The following is a 27,483-nucleotide window of genomic DNA, read 5'->3' on the forward strand; positions in this document are numbered from 1 at the left end:
TTTTTTTTTTTTTTTCGGTTGGTTGGTTGGCGTTTTTTTTTTCCCCTCCACATTTTTTGTAGATTAAGCATTTAGGAAAAGGCTAACTTTACTTGAAAACTTCTGCAGCTTTGTACTGCTTCCTACAGCTCTAAATTTTGTGTACTTTTAATGGTATTTTTCTATTTTACTGTAAAATACCAGCATTTGGCAGAAAGAATGAGAAAAAAAAGAAAAACTCTAGAAAGATAAATTTGCTTAGAATCAAAAATCAGCTCTCAGCTTTATACAAGAATTTGAAGTCTGGAAAAGGGAAGTCAACTTAGCATCTGTATGTTGTGTGGGAGTTTTTGGTTGGATATTTTTGGGTGTGGGTGTGTTTGGGGTTTTTTCCCCTTAACTCTTAGAATGGAGAAAAATCTGCAGGATTTGAAAGTGCTTTGGGGCTCTCTTTGCTTTGTGCCTCTGATGCAATGAGCCTGGCCTTATGTGAAGAGTAATAACCACAACACTGGCTATTAAAAAATGAGTTTTTCATGAGTTGAAGCATTTTTGAAACCTGTTCAGGTTAAGTGGTCCATTTAACTTCAGAGCTTCATGTCAAACAGTCATAGGAAGACACTGCTGGAAAGAGAAATTTAAACATAAGTTGTTTGACATATTTTGAATAATTGTTTGTCAAAAATAGCTTCATTTACCATGGCAAAGTTATAATATTTGTGTTGGATACACTGAATGTTTTCTTTGCATATGCCATATTATATATTCTTCTGTAAAAAAAAACATATATGTATGTATGTATATTTTTATGTTTTATTTCTATTTTCACAGACACTTCTCTTGGGCCTGGGAGATGGACAGCTCTTTACCTGGACTGATGGCTTGAAAAGGAAGGACTGGCATGACTATGAAAGCATTCAAAAAGATGCTATGCGTTCAGGTATATACAAGTTCAGAGCAAATTTTGTTTAGTTCATTCTTTCTCCATATAGTTATTTTTAGGTTTAAGTCAGCTAAAAAGCATTCCTTGCAGCCTTTTTATAACTGCAGCATATCGTGAGGACATAATGTTCTGAACAGAGGGGTCAGGCCAAGCACACATGCCTTATCTCTGAAAACAGCCAAGTGAAAATAAAAATGATGTTTCATGCTAATAGCTATGTAATGACTGTACAAGGACATGGGCAAAAATATCAAAGTATTTTTCAGGTTGAAATCAGTTTTTACCCTGTGAACAAACACAAGCAAAAGTGTTGGTTTCTAAAGGCATGCATGTTACATGGCTGAAGCTCAGTCGTCCTTAAGTCAATGGATAAAACCTGAACCCAGTACCCCTAACTGTCAAGAATATCCGAAGTCATGTTAGGAACAAAACTTTGACCCTTTAACCATTGTCACATTCCAATCTTTTAGTCTTTCTAAAGCTCCTTCACTGCATTCTGACAGTCTAAAATTTTTTGCAAATGGGAGCAAATTGTACTTGCAGATGAAGGACACTTTGTTACAGTGAGTAATATAATTTTTAATGTACCTTCATGTGCTGTGGGACATATTTGCAAAAAAAGTTTTCTGGTCCTCTTTCTGTCATCATAGCATGTTCAGATTAGAATCTTTTATAATGTAATTTATAACTATTCAACGTAAGATGAATTAAATTAAAAGGAAGAAAGGGAAGCAGCAGTTGAATTGCATCTTAATTGGTGTCTGAAAGTCATTATTTTTCAAAGGCCAGACTATTATAAAAAATAAATTATGCTGTCTTGATCCTACCGCCAGAAGACAGCCAACACCTCCCTCAAAATATCTCTGTAACTGAATCCAGTTGACAGATTCATAAGACTTGGTAAGTACTTAATTTTGCAGGGCCTGAACCAGTAAAATGTTTCAAGTGTAGGTTAATTTTATAAACTGTTTTTCCCTTTCTCTTTTGAATCTTTTTTGATCACTAACGAAAAAAATTATCTTTCCCTTTCACATGTGCTTAGGAGTGAAAAAGGTGGTGAGAGGGGATGAAATTATTCTAGGCATTTTAGGAGCTGTCAGATCAATGTTACTTGTGTTCCAAATTACTAGGTGTGAAATCTCAACTACCTGAGAGGAGGTACAAAATAGAGGCAGCATGTATGTCCAAGCATACACCAGTTTAGGGAATATCACATTATCTGATTAGAAATTCTTATTTGAGGGACTGGCACAGACACTTTGACAGTTCTCCTTTGATTCCTAAGTATGTAGTGTGGACCCCATATGTTTTGGAAAATAAAGACATTACTTATGATTATCTCATGGATAGCTATAGCATAACCAGTATAATCCAAGCCATTGCATGGAGTTAACAAAGAAAATAGCAAAATGTGCTCCATAGGTTTTTAATGCCCAGTCCTACTGCTATTGGTATAATCTTAGTAGAACATCCTAGTATCTGAATGTTTTTTCTAGTATGCTTCTATTCTTGGTTATAGTAGTAATACATTACCTTAAAACATTCTGACTTATGTAGATTTTTGTTAGGCTCCTTGTGATAGTATTTGCTGAGTTTGACCATTTAAGAAATATTTTTAAATTATTTCTATTTGTCATCACTATTAAATTAACGTATTTTCTTTTCTTCTTCGAAAATCACAATATAGTAATAAAAATGTAAAGCTAAAGGCTCTCAGTGCACTCTTTTGGAACACACTATTTCTGTTCTTAGTAACAAACCACAGTATAGCCCAGTATACTTTGTATATAGTATATACACTTTGAAATATAGTACTTTGAAATATAGTATATATTTCAACTTTTAGTTGAAAATCTCTCCAAAAGTATGAAAACAACACCAGTGAGAGGGCTTCTCAGGACATTTCAGAAAAGACGGTCAGTGCACATTACACAGAAAAGAAGAAGGAACTTAAGTCTTTTTTAAATTCAGTTTAGCTGCTTATCTTGTAAAGATTACAATTTCATAAGCACTGGGAAAGTGAATTTCATAAATCAAATTATGGAGAGGTGCTAGTTTCTCCATGGCTCATTTGTATGTTTCAGCGCCAAGTATTTTGTTCCCCTTTTATTCCACTGAATTAAAACTGATGTTCCTGAATTTGAGTGGTCAGAATGCAAGAAGCCTATAGAGGGAATGTCCTCTTGAGTTGCAGAAGTGCTAATTGCTATACTGTTGGTAGAACAGGGTTGGTTATCAGTTGTCCAAGCCCTGATTTACTAAAAAAGGCAGAAAGGAGCATTTAATGACTTATATCATATACACTGCTCACCAGCAGTGTATAGAGGTATAGAAGTGGCAATTATTTCATTCAGTCATCCCAATCACTTGCGCTGTTCTCTGAATATTATTCTTCTGTCATTATGTGAAAACAGGTGATTGAAATACAGAAAAAAGGATTCAAGTTTACCTTAAAAAAACCCAAAACTAATTCCTCACTAAACAGTTCTGATAGACACTTTAAGAAGAAAAAAAAATGTAATTGTTTCCATGTTTTGAAATAAACCAATTAAGATAATCAAATATTACAATCGAGGGGGAATGAACAGGATAAGCTAATGAGAAACAACTGACTTTATTGGAGCTGATACATCCTGCCATCTTTTTGACAAGAAATCAGCATTTAAATTAAAAGTTGTTTCTATTAATTTATTTTCCTCTGGGAATACAACTAACAGCATGCCTTGATGAAGGATATGCTTCATTTGCATTAAAAATACAATAACTGTAACCAAATGCAAATCTTACATCTGTCATAATTTTTGTTTCAGCAAGTAGTAAACAATGTCTTGTGTATGTCAGAAGAGCATTCTTGCATTGCAGTTCACAGTTGTGAGTGCACCCTCTGAAAATGCAGCTTGCATGGTAATAACCTAGGTAGCTACCAATATGGTTATTAGTCCAGCTACAGCAACACTGATTATATTACAACAGTGTAAGCCTGCCTGCATTTCTGGATGCCATGGAGATTGTGGATACTGAAGTCATTTATTGTCATTTATGATCTATGGGTTTGGCAAGTTTCTTGTTTTCATCAGAGATCTCCCTAGTCCCCTTTGGTTCTCTGAGGAGGCCTCTGAGGACATATATATCAAGATATTTGTTTCAGGGACATGGCAACAGCTGTGGTACCAATGGCCACCAATTTTCCAGGCTTTCTCTGCAGAACTAGAGTCTGAGATTCCTGAATTCTCCCATAGATATGAGATTCACAGGAATGAGCCATGGAGGCCTAAGTTAGTAAGTCAAAAGCATCCATGAGAAGAAATTCTGTTGATTTTGCTTCTGTTTTTTGTCTTGTGTAGTGAGAATAAGAATCTTAGAGAATCAATGTCATTGTTATTCCATTTCTGAATGTTATTGAATCTATTTCCCTCAAGAAATTCTCAAATTTATGTGCTCATCAGCAATGATAACGTGAATCACAACACTTCATAGATAAAAGGAAGGCTTTGATTGTGTAATTCTTGAGTTTTTAAAGAAGTACAGATGGAATGTTTATATTTGAGTGAGGTGGTACTGATGATCATGAAAAGCTATTTCTGACTACAAGTGATAGCTTTCCTGTTGGCCAAGTACTGCAAAAGGAGAACTGGAAAAATAGAAAATTGGAAACTGCCCAGATGGTCAGTAGTGATGGGAAACCAAAAACAAGGTTTAATTTCTGAAAAATTCTTGATCAATTCTATTAATGAAATTCATAATCTATAAAATGATATATAAAAATTGCGTATGGCAAGTTCTGTATTATTTTTTGGTTTCCAATTCTTACTTCACATAATTTTGAAAGGGAAACATTTCAAAGGAATGTTCTTTAAATACTGTCTCTTCTTTATCATGGTTTGGAGGTATTTTTTGGCTACTTTCATGTGTATGCTGGCATGATTATGGTCTATGAGGGGACATTGAAAATTCAGTGCAATTGAAAGCAAATCTCTGAGAATAGTAGCAGCTAAGGGGCAGTGTTTATAGCACTAGGGATAAATTCTAAAAAAATCTTTGTCTTCACAAGAAATTTGTTAAGTAATCGATAAAATGGCTTCTAAAATGACTGTCAATAATTTCAAGTTTGACTGTGAGCCATTTTACATCTGTCTGCTAATAAGGTCTCAAGAGAAATCTTTTAGACTGTGTCAGCAGTTGTTCAGCCATTTGCAGAGTCTTTCTTCCTACTGTTTGTATACCTAAATAGCGTGTGGAAGACATGTTGAGGGTAGTGATAAAGGTTTTAATTCTTTCCCATACTCAGTATAGTGGCCTTGACTGAGAGAAGGAGATTTTATAGATCTTGACCTTTACATGCTTCAGTGCAGGCCTTTCAAAATTAGATCTATAAACAAGCAGACAGTATGTTCTATAGTTCTACAGACAAACTCATACAGATTAGTTCTATAACAAAACTAAACAGACACTGGAAAAGAAATGAACTGCATACATGTTTGAAACAAAAATGCAAATAAACTGAAACTCTTTATTCTTAGGTTGGAATATTAAAAATAGGCAAAAGAATCAAGAGTGCCTTTGTAGAGCAGTTAAAAATGGTGGACACCTGAGATTTTACTTCCATATCACCTAAAAATTTTATATACTGGTGATTTTTTTTTCATAATTTCTGTTAAAAAAAATTTAATATAAAGTACAATAGAATAATTCCCTTAAACTACTGTGGTTAATTCTTATCATTTCCCAATATTCATTCTTAAACTCAGAAGCACTTGTCAAAGCAAAACCTAGTGCCAGAGTGCCTCTAGAAGATATTAGGAAACATCATGCATATAGCAACACTAAATGTGATTCTCTATTGGTTATGAAAAAAATCCATTTTGTGATATTTACACAGATTAATATAATCAAAGTTGTGCAGTGAAAGAAGTGCATACTGAAATACTAATTTACTTATCCTGATGGGATTATACACTGGGAATTCTGTCAGCATTATATATTAAACAAATTAACTAAATTTAATTTAGCCCTCTGAACTTGCAATTCCTTTAGAAAGAATTTGGGAACCTCCAATATAATTGGAATTGTAGTGGTAGCCAGGGTCTCATTAAGCAGTGATAACCTAATTGTTCATAGCATTAATCAAGAATATGCTTCGTGTGTTTTACAATGTGTTGCTTCTAAAGGGAAAAAATGTTTAGTTTATCTCAATGAAAGTCTGACATGATTAGAAAACTCTAAAATTAATTTTAATTATTGCTTTTTGTGAAGACAGCGTATAAAGGATATATAATAAAAAGATGGTTACGATCTACTGTAGTTACATAAAGTGTTTCACATATTAAAAAACATTTGCATTGTAAAATACAGACGGCTTAGACTATGATCTGATTCTATCATTCTTACTCAACCTTAATGGTCTGGATATTCTATTGAAAACAGTGAAATCAGTTTGGAGTCAGGTGTCAAGAAGGATATTACAAACTCAAATATTGGTTTTGAAAGAGGTTTTCAGGGAATGCTCCAGAGTTTAAAACTTGATATATGTGGTTGAAGTTGACTGGATTCTTCCCTTTTTCTTCCCTGCCCCTCCCACCTCTGAAAACTCATCAGTGATACGACTTAAATATAATTAGTAAGTTAATTCTTAAGGACTAGCAGGCAGGTCAAGGAAGAGGGAACAAAGTTCATAATACTTGCTTTTGATTGGGATTAATTAGAGCACTGAAAATTGTCTTCAATGTACCCTTACGTACTGGACATTGACATGTTGATTTTTACTACAGCAGGCAGAAAGAAAACTGTATTTCCAGTTATTCACCAAGAAACATCTATGAATACACTGTAAATCAATGATACGTGTTCCAGCTTGAAACTAATGTTCAAAGTTCATGAAGTTCCCTCTTAGAGATTATTAAATTTTTTAGTCTTTCATCTTTCTCTGTGTTTTCATATGTGGAGGGAAGTGTGGTGTCAAATGCTTAACAGAACAAACTCTTTAGTACCTTCTCCCCTTATATTTAAATGATGATCTCAATGCTTACACAATTTAAAAACTAAACCAAACCAAAAAAGCAGGAGTTAAATAAAGCATCAAGAAGCAGATGTCATCTGCCAATGAACTTGTGATCAATGCAATCATATTATTACCCCTTCTGTACAGTGGGGAGGATCTGTTGGGGGATTCACATCAGTATTGGTGACAATGTGCTGATGTTGGTGAATGTATTTAATGTGTAATACTTGAAGGTTTGAATGAGTTGCTGCCTGGGAAGAAGTAAAAAATAATGGAAACTTGACTTTCTGAGTTTTTGGTGTTTTGTCTTTTTTGGTCAGAGGTGTGTGTGAGCGGAGGTCTCAGGTCAAAACTGTCTTATAATTTGTCGCTTGCATTCTAGGAAGGTGGTTTGGTTTTAGCAAACTTGGTAGCACCTTGCTGTCTTTCTCATTTTCTTAAGTGTTTTCAGGACTGTGTAACTGAAATTTAATAGGAGTTCATCTGCAGACAGTAGTTCTCTCTTAAATTGAAATACATTTTTAAATAAATCTGGGAAAGGAATTTTATCTGGATAATCTTCTAAAAAGTGGCTCATTTGCAGGGAGAGTTTGGCATGAGCATTCAGCTGAGAGACCTTTAGATTATACCTGTCTTTGTGAGAGCTCTATAGACCATCTACATTGAGTTGGTTGTCTCTCATGATAAGTGTAAAAATGATCAAGTTAGTATGTTCAGGACAATTACTGCTCTTCTCAATGGCATGAATAAACATAGTTTTCTTGTGTAATATCTAGTTGTTGCTTGTTTTTCTATGACAATCACAATTCAAAGAAGGGAGAAATTAATCCTGAGTAAACTGTGGCAAGCAAAATAAAACCTAGAAAAAAAGTACGTGGCAGCAATTATAGCATATCAATACCATATTTTTCAACTCAGAAGCAATGACAAAAGGAGCAGATTTTAATTTTAAAACATGGAATAAGCTACTGTCAACCAGCTTTAAAGACTATTTATTTTTAAAATTTAAGTAAGACATTCTTTTAACCTGAATCCAAGACAGAAGACCCATAAGAGGAACTTAATTTTTAAAGGTTTGCCAAATGATTGACCACCATTCTTTTTTTTTTTTTCTTTTTTGGTTTAATCTACATAGTGCTTGAGGGAATATGCTATAAATGTAGTATACCAGTGCCACACATTACCTGCACTCTAGTCAGTAACCTTGTTTGCTTCAGACTTAATCATCTAGAATAACCACAATGATAACCATAAGCATTCCATTCCAAAGAAATTAGAAACCACTTTGCACGCTAAAATTCATCAGTTGCTTTCCTTAACATTGCAATTATTCAGATTCTCCAAAGATGATACGTTATGTATTGCTATATGATACTATTATTGTGCTTCTGTTTGAGTTGCTCTGAACTTAGATTTTTTTATGTATGATAAATGCAGTTTAGCAGAGGACATAGTTAAATTCATCAACAAAATTTTAGAGTATTTTTTAGCCTTTTCGCCTTCAAGGGGCCAACAATATGTTTGAGTTTAACAATGATTCTTAAAAAAAAAAAAACAGCAATAAATTGTGCCAGCTTCCTGTCATAGCTTCTTTTCTTTCGGAGTGATGAATTAAGTTCACGAGTACAGAAGTCTAGTATAGTTATCTCTATGCAGTTTATGGCTTAAATATGTGTAAGGTGACTTTCTTCTCCTTCCTGTTTTCATTAAACAAGATGACAGAGGAAAATTATTGGACTGATGAAACGATTTGTCTGACATCAAATCAATATATATAAAATGACAGAGATATATGATTGTTTTACTGTCATTTTCCTTATAGGCACAACCTCATCAAATGATGCTCTGTAATCACTGCTTCTCAAGGAGCACAGCTACCTCTCATTGTGGTTATGTGACACAAAGTCCTCCACCCTCCATGCTTGCAATGCAGTGGTATCTGGGAGAATCTGTTCTCATCCTAACAAAAATAAAGTAAAAAAAGAAAACACATTTGTAGGAGTGGCGTTTTGTTCTGCTACCCTGTGTGAAAGTTCTGCTGCCTGAAAGCTGGAAACCAACTCTTTCTTTAAGCACTCTAAAAGGCCTGCAGGTGATGTTGAACTGTAACTAGTAAGACTTAACAGGAAGTTAATTGTAAAACCAAAATAACTTTAATGCCCAGATTAAAAAATAAAAAACCTAACATATATATTTTTAATTACATTATGACTATTCTTAAAAACACAGAGACAGTATTGTCAGTTATTTTACTCTTAAAAGAGGTTTATATTTTTATATTTTTAAATTATAGTGAAAGTTATTTCAGGGTACCCTATTACTTCTGTTTTACATGCTGATCAATTGGATAGCATGGGTTTCAGAATCTTTGGTCAATGGCTATGAGGCTACTGATGCTTCTAGTTTCTCCTTGCATTGCTGTTCCTTGGCACCTTACAAAATATGAGACTGATCCTGAAGCACAATTTTTTCTGGTGTATAAATCATAGAAGGCATAGTATCCAAAAGGCAAGATAGCATGCATTAATAAGATGCTGATTTCCTTATCCTCCTAGGTCTGTTTCTATGCTCTTTTGAAGGAAAGGCTTTTCTGGTTATTTACTGGTTATCTTTGAGTTACTCTTTAGAGATTTTTGAGCTGAGAGACTGATCTAATTTTGCCATGCAAAAACTAGAAGAAGGCTCTAAATAAATATGTTAGTTTCTTTGGGTTTTTTTTCAATATATTGCATTGCCAGTGCATTTATACTGGGAAGAAGTCCAAAATTCACATGCGTCAGAAAGAAGAGTGAAAGCTGTGAGCAGCTAAAGTTCTACAGGTTTAATATTTTAATTAGCTGCTGTTAATCAGTAAGTTAAGCAGGTTACCAACATGCTGCCTCTTCAGTATTGTACTTTTATGACTTTTTTCCACAGTTTATACAACCATCAACTTTTTAAAAGTTAATGTTAGCTAATGTTAGTTTTAACATGTTAAAGTTTTTTTAATGTGATACAGACCATTTTTTCTTGCAGGCTTTTTTTTTTTTTTAAAAGGAATCTGGAGTTGTACATCGAAGTTATGAGACCCTGAGCATTTTTTGTCAATATCCTGTACTCAAGTAACATTTTTTTAATTTCATATATTTTATTTAGTGGATAATTACTACATATCTCAACAATACCACTAGGGGTGCTGATGTAGGGGTGCTGGTGAAAAAATAAATTCTTGGCTGCAGTTTTAGCCTGCTGGTATAGTTCAGTTCAGACCAATCTATCATTGGAGGGAAGCTTAATCTCACAGGTGTAACAACTACGTTCTGGACCTAAATCCCCATTTTAAGAATGTCCTTTAAAGATCATCTTTGAAGGCAGGTCTCTCTCTGAATGCCAGGATGAACAGTTTGTGTTTTTAAGTATTTCTTAGTCAACTCATACAAATGAAATGGAAAAGAGAGAAGGAAAGGAATTGATTAATAGGGTTTGGATTGTTTTGTGTAAAACCTGAATGTACCATGTAGGGATTTTTTTAATTATTTTTTTTATTTTTAGCAAAGACTTTTAAAGGCATATTGAAGGATAGATTATTCCAGTAAGCTGAAGTGCCTCTCATGCATTTTCGCAGACCATCTGGATGGTGAATCTATTGTGAAGGAAGTGAGCTCATTGCTAGTGATTCTTGTCAGCTACAAGTCGTATTTTAGCAAAAGCATAAAGGATATTGGAAAGTGTACTCTGAAAATGTAACTAAAGCATAACATTTTTTAAAGTACACAAGAAATTAGTCAACCATGTGCAGAAAAGCTTTCTGTATGTTAAAACGTATTAGCTGAATGCCCATACTAACTAATGGCAAAAAAATAGGCAAGCTGAGTTGTTTGGGGTATTGTGTTTTGTTTTTTTTTTCCTTCTGGAAAATTTGTGGAGTGATGATTTCTTTCTGCTTTTCTAGTTTCAAATACACTTGACAAAGTAAAGGGTGAAATTTCTTGTAATGCTGCTCAAATAAAGGCTACAATTTAAGCTTATCTCTGCTTTATGTCCTCTTCATCTGTTACCTGTAGTTATGCAGGGCTAGGTAAGTAAGTGTGTGTGCTTGCCCTTTGCATAGTTGCTAAAACTCCTCTCCCATCTCCTGAAAGACTGGATTTACAGAGATTTGTTTAATCATTCCGAGGAAAGCAGAACTGAGAATTACTGTGGGCTGCCTAAATACATAATGGATTTGTATAATGGAATTTAGCTTTTATAAATTTTTCTCAGTGAGCAAGAAATTTTTATTCGGTTGCTTCATCTATACCTGAAAGTTAAAGCTGTGTACGTGTAAGACTTATTGTGTTGATACTTTTTCTGTCTGTGATAAAATGAGAAAGTATAGTTTTGGTTCACAAACAGGATTTTAAAATTGGATGTTTATTCTTTCATAATACTAGTTACCATTTGTCATTTATTTAAGATTTTTAACAGCAGACACCTCAAGTTTTTAAATTTGGTTTTTTGTTTGTTTGCTTTTAATTATTTGCTTGTTTCAACCCCAACATCAACAAAATGAAAGAAATTTAGCAAATACTTTTGTCTGAAACCAAACATCAGTTTTCAGCGAATTAATTTTTCTAAAAGTATTTCCAATGGGCATATGCAGGCTTCTACTGAATTATGCATAACTTTGGACATTCACATAAATATTTAGTTGTTTTCTGTAGGTGATGAGTTGTTCTTTTGAGTAGAAAATATATCAAACCAGTTACATAAAATCTGCTCAGTTCAAGGCTGAAGGGGATTTTTTGAGTCTCCCCATCTGCCTCTGATTGATTCCAGAGCACATATTGACTAGAAATTTCAGTTGACTTCAGTACAGGAAATTTACTCAAAGTTGGGTCAGGGATTTGAAAAATAGTTGGCATTAATTAGACTCCTCTTATTCAGAAAGAGGTGAATCAAAGGGGGGGAAAAAGGCTGGTTAGAGTTGTTCTCATAGGAGGTCAAGCATTAAGTTTAGTTCTCCTTAGCACAATGTTAGAATGTTTGTTGGTAGAAAGGCTCTCTCAAATGAAGAATCTGTTTTAAGCCATTAAATGAATGGTAAAATGCAACATTAATGATTACAGCATTAGTAATATATGAGGGAAAGAGTCACTGGGAAGCGTGGCAGTGGTGGGTATATGCAGCAGTATCTGTAGTATTGATACAGTTTTCAGAAGAGTCAGTGTGTCTGATTAGCTGAAAGAAAACATGAAAAACAGAAGAGCATTGAGATTCACAGTGTTACTTTGAGTGTGGTAGAAAAAAAAAGGATCTCATTTTAAGTAAAGTAGGACTGAAGTAGACCAGTCCCAAGAACATAAGATAACAGTAGTTTAATTGCACCTTGCTATATATTGATGTATTAGTACAGTTCCCTGGGGATATATTGCTTATTTTGAGGATAATTCAAGTATCTCCAAGCTTGTGGGAGTGTCTTTTTTTTGTTTTTGTTAAATCATGTAATTATTTGCATACTCACCTTTAGTTTCACAGTAAAATGATGAGAAGCGTGGCACAGTATGTTTTATTGTATAGATGCAAGTGGACCTGAAAAGCAATAAAATACATATGTATCTACCCGAGGAAATTAACCTTCCTGGTCCCAAGTGTCTGAACTCTGCCTGCTTCTGAACACTCTTCTCAGCTTTACAGAAGGAATCAGGATGGCCTTGTCACTGAGTCAATGTGTTGGGAATCAGGTGGCAGAGTTCCTTTTCCTGGTTCTACCTCAGAATTTAACTGTAAATATTTATTATCTTCATATGTAACAATGGAATTTTGATTTTGATTTTTTTTTTTTCTGGTAGGAGTTTTACAGGGTAAATCTAAATTTGCTGGGAGCTGTAATAGCTCATGGATGCTTTCTCTGTAGGATACACGCTATGGAGTGAGGCTTCTAGTGCAAGAGTGGCTTTGCTGCTGCAGACAGTTGACTCATTTTTAGCTAAATTGCTTTTTACAGGTTATTCCATCTTTGTGCAATAGCCACAAAGCCAGCTTCTAGAACCAGTTATCATTGGGGAAAAAAAAAAGGAAAGAAAAAAAGTAAGCTACACCTGCTAATAGATTTGTTCCACAGAATATTTTGTTTATTTTCCTGTGGTGATATGTGCTAAGCAACAAATAGTCATAATACATCTTAGAATGACAAAATACAGAGGGAAAAAAAAAAGTCTTTTGATAATTACAGCTGCATTTTTGGGCTTTCTAATACTGTACCTAAGCAAGTGCAATTTTGCATTAACTTTGTGGAGCTTTTTAATTCCAGTCTATACCATGTTAGTAACACTTCAGTTAAAGCATTTCCAAGAGCTCAGTTTGGACACAGTCATTAATTATAGAAAGCCTATGCATTCTAGAGGCTATTAGAATTCCATTCTTGATGCAGATTGTGTGAAATAATTTATTTAAGCACTGAAACAAACAACTTACCACTATTAGGATTATTTTTCTTTTCAGATAATATTTTTCCATACTAGGCCCTCTTTATCCTAGCAGATCATAAAATTGCAATCTCTGATGCTTTTTTTTGTGGTTGGTTTCTGTTTCCCACATGCTTGTTCCTTCAGTTTTTGGTCCTGATTAATGGTCTGTGGCCAGTCTGTTCTACTGTTAAATGAAAAAAAGAACATTCTGGTGGCTGTGGCATTTGGTGTTAAGTACTTTGACTAAATAATAAGTTAGATGTTCTGTGCATCCGTTGGCTACGAAATTATGATTAGATTCAGCTGAGCCTGCAAAATGCTATTGAGAATATTGCTGCTCTTTTGTAGAGATAGAGCAACTCATATCAAAACAGCATGTGCTGCTGCTTATCTTGCATTGTACACTGTGGCATTCTAAATACACTGGACATACCAAACAATATGATCTTTTTTCCTCTATTGTCATTCCTTTTATCTTTTTTTCCACCTTTCTTTTTTTCCCCTTCCTTTTTTCTCCTAGATTTATTAAACTGAGAGTGGGGAAAGAATGAGTCTTTCTGCCTGCCAAGCCATTGTAGCACATGTTAAAAAACATAGATTTTTTTAATACTTTAATTTTTGTGAAGTGTTAGTTTGAGCATTCAGATGATTTACTCTTCTAGGTTTGTATGCAGTCATCCTTTTGATGAAACACAACAATTTCAGGCTAAGCTCATGATGTATTTCAAAGTGATTGCTTCCTCCATGTGCACCGTATTTTTGCTCTGCAGTGCATACACTGGTAATTCAGAGCCTGCATTTGTAATGTTTCAAATGGATGAAACAAGCAAGCAGTACAGTACTCTTATGTTCTATAAAGCACAGGCTATAAGGTTTAGGAATTAATTATTTCTTGAAAAAAATGTACATATTTAATATAAAGCACAGTGTCTTGATTTAAAATAACCAAATTTAAATGAGAGGTATAAAAGTCATGATAAGCAGAGGTAGATTGCTCCAACAGTTAGCTGTATTATGCATTGCTTGCTAGGACACAACAGCCAACAGCAAGAGCCAGGTTGAAAAATTGATGTCTAAAATTGAAATCTATTAATATGCTTAGGTACATATAAGAATTAACCTCAAGAGCACTAAGCTCATTTTTAATTCTTGCAAATTAATCAACTCAGCAAACAATATTTTATTAAAGATAAACAAATAACATGTACAGGCTGAGAATAACTTATCCTTAAATATAACTAATAATTTTGCAGTATCCTTTGGCAAGGCAACAGGTAGGACAGCTGATTGCTTCTCACTGTTGAACTAAACCTTTGGGAACTGTGGAGTCCTGCCATGCGAAAGAGCCCAGTTCAAGCTGCCAGACCTCTGGTGCTGCTGCTGTTTCTCACTCCACTTGCACTTCTGCTTCACTGTTCTACTTTCCACAGTTACTGCTCTTCTGATCTCTAGGCTGCTCTGCCTCACCACAGTGTCTTTTGGTAGCAGTTTCTGTTGTTTTAGCATTGAAGAACCCATGAAGCACTACTCCACTCCAGGAAATGCTCTTCCTTTATCTGCTTCTTACCCACTATGGGGTTTCTTTATTTCAAGGGAATCCATCACCACTACAAGCACAGATCTAATTTCTGTCATAGCAACAAATTCCTTTCAGGCTTATGTGAATGATAAGCAAGCAATACCCTGAAGATCCAACTACTGTATGATATGAATGTGCTGTTTAAAATGTTTTATAAGGAGCACATCTCTTGTTGTGGTTATGTTGGGGTTTTTTTCAGTTCTGGATGTGAGCAGTCAGTGAACTAACAGCCTTTAAAGTTACAGCTTTTTCTCACTTTTTCTCCCAACTATGCTATCTGTATAAAGCTATTCCTGAAGACAGAGGCAGTTTCATTTGTGTTTGTTCTGAAAATATTCATGTTACTGTTGTAGCAGTCCTAAAAGGACAAGGCCTCAATATTTGCTCCCAATACCACTTCTGTACCCCTTACTGAGGACTATGCGGTCCTTGAAAATAAATCCTGTATGTGCTACTGGCATCTTAAGGCTAATAAAGTAGTAGGAATTTGAATACTTTCTACCAGAATATTGGAGTGAATGTTGGATTTTTGTATTTTGAAGTAGTTCAATATTGAAAGAGTAATAAGTAAGTTTTGTTATACATTTATAGAGAAATTATTTATTCTTGCTTAAAATTTTAATCATTCAGGATTTACTTGACAGGTTTGGGTTTTTTTCCTGATTGCATAGCTAAGATTAGATTACAGCACTGTCTGTAATACCAAGGAAAAGCATTTTATATTGCTTCAGACCTTCACTGAGTTGTGTAGCAAATAATTAAAAGTATTGTAAATCACACTGAAAAGGCTTTCCAAGCTGTTAGCAGATAAAGTAGCAAAAAAAAAAAAAGGCATATTTGTTTCAGTTTCCATTGATGTAAAATCAATTTAGATTGCTTTTCTATAAATTATGTTCGTAAAGTTGTGCAATTGGTGGAATACTCTGAGAAGTTAGGGGAAAGTGAAGTAGACTTGTGATAAACATATTTCAGTTTTTGCTACAAGTTTTTTTGACTTTAGAGGAAAAATCTGATTCCTTGCATCTTATACACAATGCTCCTCCTGTTTCTTGGAGAGTTCATAGAAATTTAAAATAGGGATCAATCTCACTGTATGAATAGAATGGTATTAATAATGTCTTTGAGGCATGGGATCTTTCCTTTCTTAGGTATGTATGGCTCCCACAATTCCCTAGATTGCATATCCCATTGTTTCACTACTTTTACAATTCGTATTTTCTACCCAAAAACCAATAATAGACACACACATTTTTTTGCTACTTAGATGAAGGCAATTTCTTTAATTTGAAGCATGTGCAGATTTAATTTCCTCACTCCATAACAAGTCAGCAAATAACATTCTTTCATGAATTTCTTGACCTAAACTTTTCACATTTTTAGTGGAAATTAATATAAACTTGCAAAACCACAAAAAACATTTTTTTAAAGCAAGCAGTTCCTTCTGTAGTATGAAAGGAGGAAGTGATTTGATAAAATAACTTCTTTCCCCTCCTTTTTTTTCTCAGACTAGTCTGTAGTAGTCCCTGACTTGACTCTTGAACTAATTTGAAATAAAATAATCTTCACTCACATGTCTCCTAAAGGTTTCAAAATACAAAATTTGTGGAGAAGATGAGAACTCTATCAAGTATTAGATACTCTAAAGAGGCCAAGACATTTATGCAAAAAAAGAAAAAAAAAATCCTGTGCATTTATAAAATTCATCAAATTTCCTCTGTTTAAGATAATTCAGCCGGTATTTTAGCAGACAAGCTGCACCATGCTGTACCGTCAGTGAGGATATGAAAAAATAAGGAAGAACATTATTTAGTTTGCACTGAAATGGAAATTCCTTTCCCAAAAAAGCAGGATGTAGTAGCAGTCTTGATAGTCACGTTATACTTACTAACAAAAATAAAATGAAATCCATCTCCACTGAGCAAAATGGTAAACTTGTATACCATTAAGAAAATTTGGAAAGGATGTAAAAGATGCTACAGGTTGCTTTTTAAACACAGTTTTTGCCCTGTGACTTGTCCAGTTGCACTGTGACTCCCATATCAGGGAGCATAAAAGGTTATTGTGTAGGATTTCAAGTGGTGAGAAGGTGAAACAAATGTCTGACTCAGTTTTTTTTTCTGGTTGATGATCTTTATTTCCCCTTTTACTTACACTTTTTTTTTTTAAAGCTGATGTGTGACTGCATCAATTTTGAATTTGTGTTCCTCTGTCTACCCTTGCTAAGAAATACAATCAGTCTTGCTCCCATGGGACTTGAGTGCTGTATTGAAATATTGCTCTAGGATAAGAGTAGATACCTGTTCTTCCCCTTTGAACTTTCATGAAATAGAATGAGCTCTGAGATTACATGTGATGTGCACAGACAACATCGTACTAGGGGCAGTAGACAAAATATTAATATAAGTAGACAAATACAGTAGACAAAAATACTAGTATAATTTTTTAAAGGCAGAATTATCTCATCCAAATAATGACTTGTTTATTTGTTGGCTCACATATTAAAATAAACTCCTTTTATTTATCAAAGCATTTAGCACATGGAGAATTCTTATTTCACATTTCAAAATTTACTGGATTAAAATATGCTTGAATTAAAGGTTATACTTATACTTGTGAAATATATTCTTGGCTTGATGTGACACTGAGGTAAATCTGACTTAACTAATAGCAGTGAATATGAACAGTAAATGATTCAGATTTGTATATGGTTCTTCCCCATAGACACTGAGTGGCTTATGTTCTTTATATGCTTAGTTTCCGGTGTTAAGATGTCAAGCAGTGGATTAACTTTCTTAACTTATATGAGAAAGCCAATCTTTTTGAAAGTACCCATTGAATTATTAGTAAAGTTCATCTGTACTATAAAAACAACCCCCTAAAACAAAACCCAAAGTACCCTGAAAACAGAACCTGTTGCAATGTGCTTTGCTGTTTATAATTTTAAGCCAGGTCTCCTATCTACTTCATGTGGAAGTAGTGCAGAACTCTTCTGTGGCATGTTCAAATTGATTTACAGCTTATGTCTTTTGCCAACAATACTCCTGTGTTTTTTATAATTATCATGCCTGGCAGCTGTACTAACATGGCTGATCCAGAGCCTTTATTCTGCTATTACAAATTTGTGCCGAGTAAGCAGAATAAGTTTTTATTTTCTCGTTTCACTCTTATCCTCTTCCCTTACTGCTATCTACTAAAACAGAGAGTGTATTCTTCTTCTGCTGTATCTATATTTAACATAAGCTGAAGATTCTGTAACTGAGGTGTCTTTGACCTGACTTAACCTACCTTGACCTACCTATCGTCAAGTATAAAACTTAAAACCTTTAGGGGTAGGTATAGAGTGTATTGTTTCCTAGGAGACAGTAACATCCTAGAGTGGGCCTAAAAATACCTTATAGAACACCTGATAGCACTGGCCAAACCAGTACTTTCTCTTGACCACTATAATATCTTACTTTACCATTTTTTAATCTGATTGTCTATGGAGAAGCATTTTGAAATGGTGTGTTAAAATTCTTATAGTAACATAATGCTAAGCAACATAGAGGTATCAACTCCAAAACTATCATGGAGTGTTAAGAAATAAGGAATCTAGCATATTTTCAAAAGTTCCTTACACTGAGGATGAGTTAAAAATTAGTGCAATAACTGTAATCACAAATTTTATACAGCACCGTATGAATTAAACAGTGTTGCTAAGGTTCCCATGCCATGGAGCATTCTGATGGTATATATGGGTCCAGGTTGAATATGTGACATTCTTGTGCTTTTGGGTTCTTCCCCTCCTTTTCCCCTTCTTGAAAAATCAAAATCCAACTTAAATGAAACTTCTGATTGTCCTTAGTTTCTGGGGTTATTTACTCTGCAATTGTAAACCAGTTTCAGAGAGTTAGTATCAACTCCTAGTCTTGGGTTGTTTTTATGTGTCCCATTTGATTGAACCACTCTTTAAACCCAAAAATTCACCGTCAGGCATTTTCACTCACTCTCTTCCCTCAAATACTTTATAGCTCTGGTGCACTTTCTGAATTGCTATTTTGCTTCAGACAGAACAAAGGGTATAGGAGGACTTATAATCTATCAATAGGTTTAAAGTAGCCTTCCTTAGCTGAAATAAGGACATAAAACTCTTTCATGCTCTTTTGCATTAGGATTTTACTGTTTCTGAGTTGTGAGCCTTTCCCTTGTCACCTTGGCATTTTAGGGTAGTCGAGCTCCAAACCAGTGGGCAGCAATTGCAATTTCTGTCCATCGCCTAGCAAAACAAATCAGTGAGAGAAGATGGAGGTTTAATCTGCTTAGGATAATTTGTAATGCTGAAGATATTAATCCATGGTAATTCTGTATACAAAGGGAATCCTTGAGGCCTATTGATTGTCCAAAAGTTGTACTTCAATTTTTTAGTACTTGTCTTCTAAGCTCCCTGTTTCCCTCTTTCTGAGGAGAGAAATGGTCTGCTTTTACCTGAGTTCTTTTGGAGAAAGTAGAGAGCTGCTTTCAGCTGGTACTGGTAGATCACTACCTGATCCCTAGCTAACCAGGAGGAGCTGTAGGTTTAGAGAGCAAGCAGACAAGAAAACTGGGTGAAATATTCACCAGATCCATAAAAGCCCGTGAACCTCTATCAGTTCTCTAAGGGTATATCCTAATTCATGCTTCACAACTGCTACTGCATCTCATGGTCCAACTTACTGTATAACTGCAAAAGTAATCCATATATTGCTGTTGTCTAAACTTTGGCAGCACAATATGAAAATTCGAGCCCGTTTCTGAGTTGCTTGAGTTAACAACCATGACATCTATTAATTTGGCTTACGTAGAGGAATAGTGACCCATATTCAGTGAGGAAGAGCGGAAAGCTTCACTTTAAAAGTACATGAGTGGCACTAGCAAAGGACAATATGAAGAAACTTCAGTGCTATGAAAAATACTCATCACCTGAAGAGCCAAATGGTCTGGTCTCCTATAAAAAAAGAAAATCAAAGAATCCACCTTTCTTCATACAGGGTGATTAGTTGGAGTATGCTGAAAATTATTGAAAATATCAATTAGCAATATTATTTCTCATCATAAAGGTAATTATTCTGGAATTTCCATTATATTAGTATCTACCTGGATAAGTCTCTTATTAAAAACAATCCTAGTCTCCAGTTTTGTATTATGTTAGTGTGTTATGTGCTTTAGGAATGTTTAAAAACAAAAATTACAAGAAACTTTTTAGTAATGAAATAGCATAAACAAAGAGTGTTTCATAATACAGATTAACTCTTTTCCTTTTTAAGTATCATTAATTATTTGCATTAAAAATATAAATGAAATTTTAGTTACATGCACAAAATTTGAAATTAAAGTATTGTTTTTATTTGAAAACATCTAAAATTGAGTAACTACACCATCTCTTACTGTTTATTCTTTTTTACTCTTTATTACTTTTTTGTGCCTGTGTAATAACAAACTGAGCACTGACTGAGGCTTACAGGCCATACAGATACCACTGTGTACTCCTCTCAGCTTGCAGTTGCTTTCCTCTTCATCCCCTCCTGCAACTGCTACTGACTAGCTGAGGATCAGGTAGGCTTGGTCATTTGTCAAATTCAGCTGGGAAGTTGATTTAGTTCTTTAAAATATCACGGGGTAAAGAAGGTATTTTCTTATGAGTGAGCCCTGAGGGAGAGTGACAGAGAGGTTATAAGCTGATCAATTAGATGTAGAGGAAAGAATATCTTCTTGAGAGCCTGAGTAGGAATGAAAGGCTTAGAAACTATGAAGAGTTCATCCTCTGCAAGAATGAGAAGGATAAAAATAGTTGAGGAGACATGAAGTCTTTTATGTTCTGATTTTCTTTGAAGTGTTTTTGTTTGTTCTGTGCTTTCTGACTGAAAGAGATAGAGGCATAGTTGCCTGAGGTAAGTACTAAGCAAGCCAAGTGACTGATGATGAGAAGTAACTTGGCAAGAAAAAGCTGGAATAGAAAGTCTGTGCTTTGCCTGGGAACAAGCATATGATTTCTTTAGGGAACCGAAGTGACCAGTTTCTGAAACCAAATCATCAGTGCTGAGACATTAGAAGCACTGAGTACATCTGGCTGGTCCCTTAGAGAGCAAGATATTCAAGATGCCCAGAGCAAAACATTTGGTTTCTTTAGCATTTGTTCTGGACAGTTAAACACCCTAAACTTCAATGCTAAAATTATTTTTGGAGGATGCAAATGGAGGGGAGGGGTGCTTTCTGTGTTAAAATTCAGATTAACTGAGTAATTGGATTCCTCATATCAATCTAAAAGGGTATTGCTGGAATTGATCATTTGATTGTAATATTCCTATGAAAGTTTGATTCTGATACAAAAAGGCCTTATTTAGAATAAAGTAAAATTAAAATTTTTATGTATACATGTCTTTGAGCTCATTATGTCTGTAGAAAAAGAAAGGTGGATGAATTGGGTGAATTCAGAGGTACTCTGAAGTCCCATTTTTTATACATTTTTTAACTTTTTTTTTTTTTTTTTTTTTTTTTTTGGAAGCAATAGAATATCACTAAAGGCATCACAAGAATCTCTTTAAAGATGTTCTACATCCAATGCATTGATTGAAGTTCAGCGTAACTTATTTTTGTTTTTGTAGTCCATTCTGTGCTGTCAGTTTGAAGCAAATAATTGTTGTGTTTCATTATAGGGAAAGGTGAACATGGGAAGCCGTACCCTCTTACAGAGGAAGACCATGATGATTCTGCTTATAGGGAAAATGGCTTCAACATATTTGTTAGCAACAATATAGCACTGGAGCGATCCCTGCCAGACATCCGACATCCTAAGTACGTAAATTGCTTCCCAAACTGCTTTATTTTATTTCTCTTCTTATATTTCTAAACTACCTGTTTTCCAAGAAAAAAAAAAAATTCAAGCCCTCCGCTACCAAAAAGTGACCATTGCATTAAATAGGAAATGGAAAATTTATCACTGTTGTTAAATCATCACTGTCTTTAAAACTGACCTCTCACCCTATTTGAAACACATTAAGACTACAGAAGGCCTCTTTAAATCACAGAATTACTTTCATGGTATTTATGGGTAGTGATTTGTTAGGAAGTGATAAATAATCACTTGATGATAGCTTTGGATCTTTGGGCAGGGTGACAAGTCAAATAAAATTTTTGGCTAAATGTTTGGACCACTGTCTCCAAAATGTTTGGGGTGTATTTGTTTTGTTACATAAAAAGTAAAAGCAATCAAATAGGTATAGCTTATCAGGTCCTGATGATACAGTTGACTTATATAGTGTAGAATTACATACTGAATGTGCAATGATGAGATGCATATTTAGAATTGGAGGTTGGAGGAGGAGGGAGGGAGGGAGAGTGAGGGAGGCACAAATAATGGTAATAGCAGTAATATCCCATAGAAAAATAGGATAAAGGTTAGTCTAGAAAATAACCACTGAGCTAAAAATGAGTGTGCAGGTCTCAGCAAACATAACTTTTGCTTCATATTGTGTAATTTTTGGCTCCATTATCCAAAGAGTGAAGCTTTCCATCTCTAACAAAAAGCTTGTGTATGCTTTTTCTAAGCTTCAGACTCTAGTCCTCTAGTCAATCTGAGCTCTAAAGGGAGGCATGATTTGGTTTATGTCTTTATGTGGTGTTTTTTGTAGTGAAATGAGGCAACCAGGTGGCACTAATTGCCAGGTAGTGGGCATGAGCTTGTGTTAAGCCCACCTGTGCCTGATTAGGGCGGGCCCCTACTGTGCATGAGCAGGATTAGGGGGCCAATAAAGCTCACACCTGAGGAAGCCAGAGGGGAGGCCACTTTTGGAGCAGTAGCACCGATTCAGGCTGCTCAGCCCTGAGAGCATCAGACTCAGAGCACTATTTGTGAGTTTCTCCTGGAGCACCTGGTTGGACCTTGGAGTGCCGTGCCCTAAAAGAGGTTCATCTTGCTACATTTTTCTCTCTTAATTAGGTATTATGAAATTTGTGCAAGGCAGAAAAGTATAGGCATGTGACAAAACTAATTGCCTCTGTGACTAGGTTTATATTTTCCTTCAGATAAAATTCCCTTTGTTATATGACACTTTGGTTTCAGACATCTACTCACTTGGTAACCTCTACAATTTTGCTGTGCAAGTTAGTCTGAAACTCTTTAGAGAAATAAACAGAACTTGGGAGGTTGACAGAATTTCTTGGGGGGTGAGGAGGTGGAGGTGAGAGAAAAGAGAAATGTGTCAGCTAACATTTCTTGTTCCATGAAATCAGGAACTGTGCTTTTCAAAGAATGAACAGGACGTAAATGCTTGCATAGTAAGTTTAAAAAAAATAATTCACAGTGGAGAAATTAACAAAAAAGAAATAGGTTTCTTAAAAATATCTTGTTGGAGATTTTTCTTGTTTCATTGTCACATTACATTGTTTTGAGAAAACAAAACTGTTTACCTGTTAATTTCTATATATAGTATTATTTACCTTAAATTAAGTCAAAAGACATAACTTTTTAATAATAAGCTGTATGTTTTCTGTACTTTTCTTGCCTTCTACTTTGCCAAGTTACCTGGAATTATTTTTGGATAGAATGCTTCCACAAATTTTGACATCTAATGTATATCAGTATCAAATCTGTGCTAAATTACATTGTTGGCATAAGATATATGCTCATCAAGTATCCTTGTCTATTAGCAAAACCATAGAGGACAATTGCTAAATATAAAAGGAAACTGACATGTTTGAACTGAAATGTTGTCCCTTCACATTTTCATAAGTTGGTTTTCTGACAATTTGTTTCTCTCCTGCTACTGTTCAGACAATCAATGACATTTGTACGCACTTCCCCTGAAGCACTGTGGGCCACATGTTGTGAGAAGTGACATTAGTAACAAGTCCATGCTACACTAACTGTTCTCTGTACCTCTTTCCCTGCACTAATCCTTTAGTGACTTTCACCTGAGCATCTGATCATTTGGGAAACCTGAATCCCTAAGTGTCTATACAATTTTCATCTTTCAATGCAGTTATTCAGTGTAGTCTTGTATATAGACAATACAACCAAAAAGTAGTATCCTGAGTGAACTGACTTACATCATGTCCTTACAGCCTTCTTTATGTCAAACATGTATAACAAAACTAGTCTATTAGTTAACTGACTGTATCTTCTAAATGTAAAGATTAAAAAAATAGGCTTGAGCTAAATTTCTTAGAAATGTCATTATTAATATTTTATATTTTGTTTCTGAGGAAATATTAGCCACTGTGCATGCGCGTCCTACAAATTGCAAAAGTAACAAGATTTATGGTTTGAATGAACGGTGGTTTGTACAGGGGAAATGACGCCACTTTTGAAAGGGGTTTTTTAGGAAGGAGTTTATAGTGAGAGAGAAACAAGGAAAGCAGTTTTTTTAACAAATTAATCCCACAGGGAAAGGGCTATTAAGAAAGAAAGAGAAGGATTAATGTCTTTTCCCACCCGAAGAAAGTTGCTGACAGCCACGGGTGTCACTGTCCCTCCTCACTTGCTGGGGCCTTGCTGCTCAGTCCACTTCTATTCGCTCGCCTTCTCCTCTTCTTGCTTCTTTTCTCCCTCTCTCGTTTCCCCCTTTTCCCTCCGAGTTTTATATAGTAAAACATTCCTTTTTGTCATGAGTTATTGCCAGAGGTTGCAAACTGGTAAACACAGGTCTTCCCTTTGTATTCAGGTTTCCTGGAATTCTTGTATTTGCTATCAACTTGCATTACTGGCTGGTGGCTATTAGTGCCATTAGAATTTTATCTTTTTAGTCCTGACAAAGGAGGGGCGTCTGTTGAGGAGGGAAATAAGCTTGATACAGCCAGGCTTTTGTTGATTCAAGTCTGATACATTTTAACAGATTAAACTAAGCTGGGGAGCCAGAGGACTGCTGATTCAAGAGGAAGTTTTTTTCTATTTTCAATGTATCCACATTACAACATCATACAAAGTGATCACTAATAATCACTAATAAATTGTACACTGAGTAAAGTAACAAAGCTGGGCTCTGTAATTCTAATGGCTACACCTTGAAGCAATCAGTGTCTTAAGCTTCCAGGACAAACAGAAGTCTGACAGTGCTTTCTGACCTGCAAACAAATAGAAGCAAACTCATCTCTTGTCTGTGTGTGTTAAATATAAATGCAGTCCAGTTGCAGATGGCAGCTTCACTTTTTGAAGTGCGACGTCTCTTCAGAAGCATATGTGAAATGTAAAGTAGTTCATAGCTCGTAAGATTGCTTTTAGAGAAGCTTATTGGAAAACAATACAACTTCTGTGCCAGAAAAGGGTGTTCTTATAGAAATAAAATTAGAGTACATATAGTTCAAGGGAGATATAGCAAGAAGGTCTAGTTTGCCCAGCTTCTGAATAATATAAAGGGCTTTTGCTTTCTTGAGCTTCTAGCTACCTTTCAGCTTTTAACTATCTTCTTTTGCATCGTTGTGGTGGATACTTTCTATTGTAGACTTCAAGTCTTTGTTCTGTCTTTATTTAGTGTATACCACTTGTACAGGGGCTCATCTGTGCTGAAGACTGATTTCCTGGGAACAGTGTCTAGAATTTGTTTTAAAGAACCAAATAGAATGGTTTTATTGTCATCAGTAAAGAAAATTCACAAAACAAACCTTCAAATACAACAGCAACAAAAAGTGGTGAATTTTAATCTGGGTCAAAAGTTATTTAAAGTTGAAAAGTTATTTAAGTTGAAAGAGCAGCTAAGGTAATTTCTGCATTTCTCTGAAATAACTTAATTGAAAATATTCCAAAGTCCTAATCCAAAGACAATTCAAGTCCCATTTCTAAGTGTTTGGTTTTCTGGGAGGTATGCAAAGGTAGCAGATAACCAAAACTTGCTCTTTTCAATCCAAATGAAATTTCTTCTAGGTCTCTGGAGACTGGGCTGAGAACTTGCATGATACACCTTCTGGGAGGAGGATGGGTGGAACTAAATGTTGGGGTTTTTTTTGTGTGTTGTATTCTTGCATTTCAGCAAGATGTGTTTGGACTGATGATTCAAGCCTTTCTAAAACACTAAGAAGTGCATTTTGTAAAAATCCTTAGAGGTATGAAACACTTAACTTCTATTTTAAGGATGACTTAACCACTTCCCTGTTCCCTTAGTGTGTTTCTTTTGCACTCCTGTAATATTTATCATGGGTTTTGCTTTCTCTTATAGCTAATCTTGAATATTTTTTCCTTTTTTGAGTGGTCTTTGATTTCTTGTTTCTGTCATGCAAGTCCTCTCAACAGTTGATGTTCATGCAAAGTTAAATTAGCTACTTCTCTGTTCTTGGCCCACAGTCATCCCCTGGCTCTAAGTTTAAAAAAATATGTAAAAAACCAACCAACCAAACAAACAAACAAAAAAACCAACCCAAACCCAACCACCCAACCAAACAAAATAGTATTTTTTCCTCCTTTATTAAAAATAAAAATGTGAAACAAGATTATGACCTCAGGTCATTTGGTTTCAGGACTAATTTAGTGAAAATTACAGTTCTGGTCATCTGAAGTGGAAGGCAACATTATGACATTTGGATAATATTGAGAGTTGGCAATGAAATTATTACTTAAGAGTTAGAAACCAATATGAAAATGTAGTGAAATGAGGCAACCAGGTGGCACTAATTGCCAGGTAGTGGGCATGAGCTTGTGTCAAGCCCACCTGTGCCTGATTAGGGCGGGCCCCTACTGCGCATGAGCAGGATTAGGGGGCCAATAAAGCTCACACCTGAGGAAGCCAGAGGGGAGGCCACTTTTGGAGCAGTAGCACCGATTCAGGCTGCTCAGCCCTGAGAGCATTAGACTCAGAGCACCATTCGTGAGTTTCTTCTGGAACACCTGGTTGGACCTTGGAGTGCCGTGCCCTAAAAGAGGTTTGTCTTGCTACAAAAATTATTTTAAAATCCACCACAAAGGTTTTTTTTCTTTTCACATGCCCCATGCCACTTTCTGTAGTCCAGAATATAACAAAACTTGCTAAAGGTAGGGAAAATGTTGCCACAATTGGCTTCTGTTGTAGAGAAGCAAATTCTTGCTGTGAAAGACAACAAGAAATCCTTCTACAGATACATCAACAGCAAAAGAAGGGGCAAGGAAAACATTCATTCTGTACTGGACATGGGTGGGAATATAGTTATCAAAGATGAGGAAAAGGCTGAGGTATTTAACACCTTCTTTACCTCAGTTTTCAACAGAAAGACAGGTTATCATGAGGACAGCTGGCTTCTGGAGCTTAAAGAAGGTGATAAGAATCTAAACAGCCCCCCTGTAATATTGAAGGACACAGTCAGTGACCTGTTGAGCTGCTTGGATCCCCACAAGTCTATGGGACCGCATGGGATCCACCCAAGGGTGATGAGGGAGCTGGCAGAAGAGCTCGCCAAGCCTCTCTCTATCATCTACCAACAGTCCTGGCTCACTGGGGACATCCCAGATGATTGGAAGTTGGCGAATGTCACACCAATCCACAAAAAGGGCCGGAAGGAGGATCCAGGAAACTACAGGCCCATCAGCCTGACCTCAGTGCCTGGCAGGGTTATGGAACAGATCATCCTCAGTGCAATC

The 27,483-nt window shown here is 35.4% G+C and overlaps 1 protein-coding gene across 1 annotated transcript in view; it reads left to right on the forward strand.

Annotated features, from left to right (window-relative positions):
- GALNTL6 (polypeptide N-acetylgalactosaminyltransferase like 6) overlaps window positions 1-27,483 on the forward strand; it is a 449,783-nt gene that overhangs the window by 166,111 nt on the left and 256,189 nt on the right. The window contains exons 2-3 of the mRNA XM_071743188.1: window positions 811-919; window positions 21,599-21,737. Of these exons, the coding sequence (XP_071599289.1) occupies window positions 811-919; window positions 21,599-21,737 (248 nt within the window). The remainder of the gene's footprint in view (window positions 1-810; window positions 920-21,598; window positions 21,738-27,483) is intronic.

This window comes from Heliangelus exortis, chromosome 4, assembly GCF_036169615.1.
Source record: "Heliangelus exortis chromosome 4, bHelExo1.hap1, whole genome shotgun sequence".
NCBI lineage: Eukaryota > Metazoa > Chordata > Aves > Apodiformes > Trochilidae > Heliangelus > Heliangelus exortis.